General features: G+C 42.2%; 1 protein-coding gene across 1 annotated transcript in view; it reads right to left on the reverse strand.

The window, feature by feature from the left end:
• The window catches only part of Chsy (Chondroitin sulfate synthase), a 99023-nt gene that overhangs the window by 18665 nt on the left and 71103 nt on the right, over positions 1–9255 (reverse strand). Inside the window, exons 7-10 of the mRNA XM_076183883.1 lie at positions 8773–8907; positions 2025–2127; positions 1527–1687; positions 238–387 (exon numbers count right to left, since the gene is read on the reverse strand). Of these exons, the coding sequence (XP_076039998.1) occupies positions 238–387; positions 1527–1687; positions 2025–2127; positions 8773–8907 (549 nt within the window). The remainder of the gene's footprint in view (positions 1–237; positions 388–1526; positions 1688–2024; positions 2128–8772; positions 8908–9255) is intronic.

Raw genomic sequence — 9255 nt, forward strand, 5'->3', positions numbered from 1 at the left:
TGCCTTTGACTTGGCTACCTCCCTTATAAGGGGGAAAAAGCTTTTGGTATATAGATAGAGATATGGGTATGGACAGAGTGGTATAATAATGTTGCTCAAGTTGCATAGACTGGATATCCACAGCCTGAGAATGGCTGGACACTGTGCCCATCCAGATTCTTCTGGAAAAAAATATTAATGGGAAGAAAATGGAGGTGAACCAATTTATATCTGTCAGTGTGTTCAACACAATCATACCTGTTTGCCAAGTATAGTGAAATGTCTGATACGGTCCAGAGAAGCTGCATCAAAAGTCATGTCTACATCGATGAAAAACATCAGGTCATCATCTTCACATTCCCTGGCACCCAGGTCAAGAGCTAAGGCTCGGGCAAAAGTGGTATTGGCCTGAAAAATATAGTCAATCATTCAATACAAAGATATCATGTGTCAGAAAACCAGGGCAATGGATTAATTGAGCGATCAATAAAAGATGGTGAATCCCATGTCAGGGCTTTGCTATACTCACCCTTGTTCACCACACCTGGACAGAATCTCCAGCAAACTCTATGGCAGGTATTCACAATGGTTCTCAAATATGTTAATAATAGAACTCCAGCGGAGCAGCAGATGAAAAAAAAAGTACAGACGCTCCTCTACTTATGTTCATTTGTTTTACGTTTTTTCGATTTTACGTTTGAACTGACTGTAAAAAAAAATGTAAACAAAATTTTTTTGAGTGAATTTTTTAGTTTAGCGCGCTCTCCGTAGTTCAAACGATACTTATGCATGACGCTGCGTCCATTGTTTACATGGCACTTTACAAGGGAAAAGGGTACAAGTGTGAGGGTAGTAGTTTTAGAGGGATCAGCTTGTTAAGTGTAGTTGGGAAGGCTTATGGGAGGATTTTAGTTGAGAGGATTAGGAGAGGAACAGTGGGAATAATTGGTGAGGAACAGTGTTGGTGTAGGAAAAGTAAGGGTTGCATGGATCAGATTATTGTGGTAAAACAGATATGTGAGAAAACTTTGGGAAAAGGTAAGGATGTTTTTTGGGCCTTTCTATATACATACATGCATATACCAAAGGCTTTTTCCCTCTTATAAGGGAGGTAGTCAAAAACAAAAGCATAAAAACCACTCCCACCCATTCCATCCCCACACACTCCACCCCCTCCCTCCCCTCTCTCTTTTCTTGGCTCCTCCTGGATGATGGGTCATCCCTGCATCTCACCCACTGCCCTGGGTCAGAAGCAGTGTTGCAAGACACAGCACATCCACAGCAAGGCCACTTCAGACACTTTTCCTTTGTAAAGCAGAACTATACAGCACTCCTTCCTCCAGCACTCAACCCTCCCTTAAGAAACACATTAAACAACCTTACTATCCAGTCTACTATTACTGTACCTCCCTTTTTCAGATAATCCACATGATACCTGCAGAACACTATATGAAATTTAGTGACACCTACTGTTGGTCCCATGCCTATCACATACATATATACATATATGGATATATATTTTTTAAAGGCTGAGGATAAAATCTTACCTGTATAATACTCATTGCAGTATTGGGAAAATCGAACTGAGTGCTGGTTAGAAGCGCTTCTGTATTATCCCGCTCATCTTCATGGCCTTGAGAAGGCTCAAAGAGTACTACTAACAGTTGCACATTTTCATCACGCTCCAAGCATACACGTCGGAAGTCATCTGTACATTGGAAATAAATAGGCTTTATGGCAGTGAATCTTTTAAAAACATAATAAGAAATGGCTATGTATGTTTAGAGGCCAACTAATGAATGCATACTTTAAAAACTATGGACAGAATTTGTCATATTCGATGACAAGTTAGATGCGACTTAAAACAATTCTGTGTCAAACTGTGCTTACAAAGGCTTCACACTTTGATCATGCTATTTACAACAATATACCCAACAACATCTCTATGTGTGGCCCAACCCATTAGTAACACTGTCAATATTTGCTTCATTATTAACATTAAGCTTTTCAAATAAATGCGTATACAATGGAACTTGAGTACTAACCCATAAATCTTCGGAAAGTGCCAAACCGCCCTGACAAAGGCAGAATGAAAGTTATTCGTTTAGGTTTCCTTCTGGAATTTGGCAGAACATTCATTCCTGATAGCTGAAATAATTAAAATTGTACAACTGAATCTCAATCAAGAACATCAATTACAAAAGAAAAGTAAATTGTACTCATGTATAAATAAAATAGTAAAAATCTTGATCACAAGAATCAAACTACATTCTTGTTCCTTGCACTAATAATGTAATAAATATTGCCTCTTCTCTTATCAAAATCCCGCACCCCCCTCCCACCAATGCAGATATTTCTGGAAGAAACTTTACTGTTGTCTATACAGTATAAATAGACAGAGAGGAGCAGTCACCATTTGTTAGGTCTCCTTATGAGAAAAGGTGTAGGAAGTACAGTCGAAGTGTATACAGAGAGATCTTGGTTCCTGTCTGAAACCAAATGAAGTCCCTGCACCTCCTGATGTTAGTGAGAAGGTTGAAGGGTTTTGAAAATGAGCAACAGATAGAAGATTTTCTCTGTTTTCCATCTTGCAGGATCACAAATAGTAGGGACCTATCATGGGTCCTTTCTCTGCACTAGAAAACGGAATCTTTTGCAAAAGATATTTTTTATCTGCATATGAGGAAGGAAGGGAGGAGGAGTACGAAAAGAAGCTGAAGGAGGAGTGGGAGGGAGTAAAGGATAGAGCAGAGATGGGTGTGGAGGAGGAATGGGGATGGTTCAAGGAGGGAGTCTTAAAGTGTGCAAGGATGGTGTGTGGAACAAGAAGGACAGGGGGAAATAGAAGAAAGGGTAGTGAATGGTGGGATGAGGAAACAAAGAAGGTTGTAGAAGAGAAGAAGCGAGCATTCACAGATTGGTTACAAAAGAGGACAGGGGAGTCATATGAGACGTACAAAGAAAAGAAAAGAGAAGTAAAGCAAAAGGTAAAGGAGGCAAAGAGGAGAGCAGATGTGAAATGGGGTAGGAGTATGACAGAAAATTTTGAAAGTAATAAAAAGATGTTTTGGAAAGAAATTAAGAGAGGAAGAGGAGGCGAATCAAGTAGGGAAGAAAAGGTAAAAGGTACAGATGGAGAGTTGATAATGGAAGAGATGGCAGTGAGGGGAAGATGGGCAGAATATTTTAGGGAGTTGCTGAATGTGAAGGAGGATAGGGAAGGAAAGATAGCTGCAGTGGGAAATACGAAGAAAATGAGAGTGATGAGTGAGGAGAATGAAGGAGAAATAAGGAAGGATGAGGTGAAGGCAGTTGTAAAGATGATGAAAGCAGGTAAGGCACCTGGTCTGGATGGATGTCATGCAGAATGTCTGAAAAAGGGAGGTTCAGTGATGGTGGACTGGTTGGTGAGATTATTTAATGTTTGCTGGAGAGAGGGTAGAGTACCGGAGGACTGGAGTAGTGCCTGTATAGTTCCTCTTTACAAGGGAAAAGGGGACAAGTGTGAATGTAGTAATTTCAGAGGGATTAGCCTGTTGAGTGTAGTAGGGAAGGCTTATGGGAGAATCTTAATTGAGAGGATTAGGAGAGGAACAGAAGGAGTAATTGGTGAGGAACAGTGTGGATTTAGGACGGGTAGAGGTTGTGTAGATCAGATCTTTGTGGTAAGACAGATATGTGAGAAAGCTATAGGAAAGGGGAAGGATGTTTTTTGGGCTTTTATGGATCTGGAAAAGGCTTATGATAGGGTAGACAGAAAGGCACTGTGGAAGGTTATGCAGATTTATGGGATAGGAGGAAAGCTTTTGGGAGCTGTCAAGAGTTTTTATGTGAGTAGTAGAGCATGTGTTAGGATTGGAAATGGAGAGAGTGAGTGGTTTGAAGTAAAGGTGGGACTTCGTCAAGGATGCGTTATGTCGCCCTGGCTGTTCAACTTATACATGGATGGGGTGGTGCGAGAGGTGAATGCTAGGGTAGTGAGTCAGGGATTGGAGATGGTTAAAGAAAATGGAGAAAAGTGGGAGGTGAGCCAGCTGTTGTTTGCGGACGACACTGCGCTTGTGGCAGGGTCAGAGGAGGGATTGAGGAAGCTGGTGGCAGAGTTTGGGAGAGTATGTGATAGAAGAAAGCTAAAGATAAATGTGGGTAAAAGTAAGGTGATGAGATGTACAAGGGGTGAAAGTGGCAGTAGACTGGAAGTGAACATTAAGGGAGAGCGACTGGAGGAAGTGGATAGTTTTAGATACTTGGGTGCAAGTGTAGCAGGAAAAGGTGGAGTGAAGGTGGAGGTAGAATGTAGATTGAGAGAAGCGAGTAAATGCCTTGGTGGTTTAAAGAGTGTAATGAGAAATAGACATTTGGGAATGGATGCGAAGAGAGGAGACTGTATGAAGGAGTGATTGTGCCAACAGCACTGTATGGGGCAGAAACGTGGAACATAAGAGAAGAAGAGAGAAGGAGTTTGAATGTGTTTGAGATGAGGTGTCTGAGAAGTATGGTGGGGGTTACTAGGCTAGATAGAGTGAGAAATGAGGAGGTGAGGAGGAGAACAGGGGTGAAAAAGGATTTGGGAGAGAGGGTTGATGAAAGAATATTAGGATGGTTTGGACACATGGAAAGAATGAGTGAAGAAAGACTAGTAAAAGAGGTATGGAAGGCAGATGTGGAGGGAGTGAACATGAGGGGACGTCCTAGGATGAGGTGGATGGATGGGGTGAAGGGGGCTTTGGGGAAGAGGGGAATGTCTGTTGAGGAAGGAAGAGAGAGGACGGAAGACAGAGGTGAGTGGAGAATGGTTGTATATGGATGATGTTGTGACTGCATGAGGAGAAATGGGCGGGGGGGTGGGGGGTGGGGTAGTATGTGTGAGTAAATTTTGACGCAGCCCGAAGAGATTTCTCCCCGTCCTCTCCTTATATGCAAAGGGGGACGGAGAGGGGGGGTCGCCGATTAAATGAAGCGGCCTTGCTGTGGATGTACTGTGTCCTGCGACACTGCTTCTGACCCAGGGCGGTGGGCAGGGTGCAGGGATGACCCGTCATCCAGGAGGTGCTCAGATGAGAGGAAGGGTGGGAGGGGTGTGGAGTGTATTTAGGGATGAAATGGGTGGGAGTGTTTTTATGCCTTTCCCTTTTTGGCTACCTCCCTTGGAAGGGGGAAAAAAGCCTTGGTATATGTATGTATGACTCAGGTCCATATACATACATACATATACCAAAAGACCCTTTCTTCCCAGATAAATGGAGTAGCTAATTCAAGGCATACACCGACCCTTCAACCATATCAAACTCATTTTGTTGTTCCTTCTATCTTAACTCCTTAGGGATGAAAGGTTATTCCTGTTCCCTGCCCACTGCTCAGGTCAGAAGTAATGCTGCAAGACAAAGAACCTCCACAGCAAGGTCTGACAGCCACAGCAGGTTTACCCCCATCTTTTGCTACTTGGCATACCTTCACCCTCATCCACTTGAGAAATTACAGACTAGACACAACGTCCCATTGGGCCACACAAACTTTTTATTCATTCTCAATTTCTCTATTCACACTTATCTCTTGCTTTCACCCTTCCCATCCATCCATTCTATTTTTGGTCTTCTCAAGTTAATACCATCCACTTCTACCTTCTACACCGTTTTTGACAGTCTTTTTTTCACTCATTCTTTCCATATGCCAAAACCATCTCAATATTTTTCGATCAACCCTATTTGCCAGCTCTTTTCACACTTGCTGATTTACCTCCTCATTTCTTACGCTATCCACCCTTGTAATCCCCACCATACTTCTTAAATATTTTATCTCAAACACATTTACATTCTTCCTTTCTGCCTCCTTTGAATTACAAGACCTACCCTATGCAGTGTCATTGGCAAATAACCCTTTCATAGTCTTTTCTTTGCATTAATCCCCAGATAACTATTTCTTATGACAATTTTCTTTCCCCACAACTTGCTTCCCTTAATCTACAATTTACCTCCAACCCTACAACATATGACCCTAAATACCTAAAACTCTTCACTTCCTCCAGCCTTTCAACTTTGTAACTCACCTTCAAGTCACAGCCACCCTCTCCCCTTTTGCATCTCATTACCTTCCTTTGCCCACATTTACTTTCAGCTTTCTCCTCTCATATACCCTCCCAAGCTGTGCCAAGAAAGTGGAAGCAGACTGGAAGTGAGTATTAAGGGAGGGAGACTGGAGGAAGTGGACATTTTTAGATACTTGGGTGTGAATGTGGCAGGAAAGGGAGGAGTAGGGGTGGAGGGAGAATGTAGATTGAGAGAAGCAAGTAAATGCCTTGGAGAATTAAAGAAATGTAATGAGAAATAGACATTTGGGAATGGATGCTAAGAGGAGATTGTATGAAGGAGTGAGTGTGCCAACAGCACTGTATGGGGTAGAAACATGGAACATAAGAGAGGAAGAGGAGGAGTTTGAATGTGTTTGAGATGAGATGCCTGAGAAGTATGATAGGGATTACTAGGCTGGATTGGGTGAGAAATGAGGTGAGGAGAACGGGGGTGGAAAGGGAGTTGGGAGATAGGGTTGATGAATGTTGGATGTTTTGGACACATGGAAAGAATGAGTGAAGAAAGATTTGTGAAAGAGGTGTGGAAGGCAGAGGTGGAAGGAGTGATTGCGAGGGATCGACCTAGGATGGATGGATGGGGTAAAAGGGGCTTTGGGAAAGAGGGGAATGTGTTGAGGAAAGACAGGTGACGACAGGAGACAAGGGTGAATGGAGAATGGTTGTATATGGATGATGCTGTGATGCATGAGGTGGAATGGGTGGAGGATGGGAGGTGAGGGAGTATCTGTGAGAAATAATTTGACGCAGCCCAAAGGGATTTCTCCCCGTCTTCTCTTTTTCTGCATGAGGGGACAGAGAGGGGGGGTCGCCAATTTAATGAAGCGGCCTTGCTGTTGATGTGCTGTGTCTTGCGACACTGCTTATGACTCAGGGCAGTGGGCGAGATGCAGGGATGACTTGTCATCCAGGAGATGCCAAGATAAGAGGGAGGGAAGAGGGTGGAGGGGAGTGGAATGTAATAAGGATGGAATGGGTGGGAGTGGTTTTTATGCCTTTACTTTTTGGCTACCTCCCTTATAAGGGGAAAAAAGCCTTTGGTATATGAGGTCTGTTCAAAAAATACGTGGACTGATGTCATAAAGCAAAATGTACTTTATTTAGAAGTTACAGATCTGGATCCCCTTCAAAGTACTCTCCTCCCCAATGCATGCACTTATCCCAACTGTGTTTCCACTTGTTGAAACAGTCCTGGTACACTTCTTTTGTAATGTCCTTCAGCTCCTTCATCGCATTTGCCTTAATCTCGGAAATTGTCTCAAATCTTCTTCCTTTCAAGGGTCTTTTGAGTTTGGGGAACAAGAAAAAATTGCAAGGAGCAAGGTCAGGTGAGAAGGTGGGTGGGGAAGAACAGTGATCGAGTGTCTGGCCAAAAACTCACAAGTTCTGAGGGCTGAATGGGCTGGAGCGTTGTTGTGATGGAAAAACCAGTTGCCATTCCTCAACATTTCTGGCCTTTTGCAATGGATGGGGTCCCTCAGACATTTCAGAACTTCAGTGTAGTAAGTCTGGTTCACTGTGGAGTCTTCAGGGAGGTACTCATGGTGAACAACACCTTTAGCATCGAAGAAAACTGTCAGCATCACCTTGACCTTGGATCGAACTAGGTGAGCTTTTTTGGGTCAGGGGGATTTTTCACTCATCCACTGGGACGACTGGACCTTCGTTTCAATGTCAAAAACATAAACCCATGATTCATCACCTGTTATGATCCTGGACAAGAAGTTTTCATCATCTTCTGAATGATCAAGCAGCTCCTGACAAACCTGGACGCGATGGGCTTTTTGTTCATCTGTCATCAGGCATGGCACAAATTTCGCAGCAATGCGGTGCATCTTCAACAAGATCAAAATGATATCCCATACTCTTCAGCAAGCTCTCTGACAGTCAGATGTCGATTTGCCTGCACCAGGGTGTTGATTTTGTCTATGTGTGGGTCATCGGTTGACATGGAAGAATGTCCAGGGCGCTCATCATCTTCAATGAACTGTTGACCATCCTTAAAGTGCTCATACCACTTGAAACATGCTGTACGCTTCATAGCAACATCACTGTAAGCTGTGTTAAGCATAGCAAAAGTTTCAGTTGCAGATTTTCCAAGTTTAACACAAAATTTCATAGCAAGTTGTTGCTCCTTCACATCATTTATTCTGAAATCCACCAAACGAAAAAAACACACTTCCCTAAAAACCGCGTAGCTAATACACAAATAAAGACATCTGCAATCAAGAAATGGCATCGTAATCAGCTGATCTGTGCAAACCTAGCGACACCAGTTGCAGATTTTCCAAGTTCAACACAAAATTTCATAACAAGTTGTTGCTCCTTCACGTCATTTATTCTGAAATCCACCAAACAAAAAAACACACTTCACTAAAAACTGTGTAGCTAATACACAAATAAAGATATCTGCAATCAGGAAATGGCATCGTAATCAGCTGATCTGTGTGAACCTAGCAACACCAAGCGGATTCCCCTGGAACCAACTGGAGCCGCGCAATTCAAACAGTCCACGTATTTTTTTAACAGACCTCATTATGTATGTACCATTCCACAATTTTTATTAAACCATTTTGCAATATTCTATCCCTGTTTATCTTAGATACTACCTCATGATTTTGTTCAACCAGTGGGAACCTGTATTACACTCAAAATATGTTCTCCCCAGCTGCACATCCTTTCTTGTTCAACTCATTCTTCAAACTTACCTGATATGGAAGATTTGAAAAGTCTTGGAATCCTTTCTTGACCATTCCATCCACGAGTGTGTGCAAGGTCCCCCTTTGCCTTTTCCTATAGCTGTGGTTTGGGGCTTCTCGTATATAGAGTGGCCCAAAAGGAACCTATTGGAATAAATTCCTTACTAAATACTTCTATCTAAAAAAATTGAACAGTTAGTGGGTGGTGCCTAACTTAAAATGTTTAGACATAACCAATAACCTTGAGTTTTATGTTAATTAATATGAACAAGACCATGAGAGAAAACATAAATAAATTCCTTTGCCTTCAAAACTTTAAACATAACCATATTATTATTAAATCTTTGAACTTTGGCTACATTAATATGGAAATGTTTTGATGAAAAATAATAGAAAAGCAAACCAACTTAAAGAAAACACACAGAAATCCAATGGCTAACTAAAATTAAATGTTTTAAGGTATGCTGCAACTCATATGGAAGCTAGATTTCT

This window comes from Oratosquilla oratoria, chromosome 4 (genome assembly GCF_046742065.1).
Source record: "Oratosquilla oratoria isolate Oo_2021 chromosome 4, ASM4674206v1, whole genome shotgun sequence".
In the NCBI taxonomy this organism is placed as follows: domain Eukaryota; kingdom Metazoa; phylum Arthropoda; class Malacostraca; order Stomatopoda; family Squillidae; genus Oratosquilla; species Oratosquilla oratoria.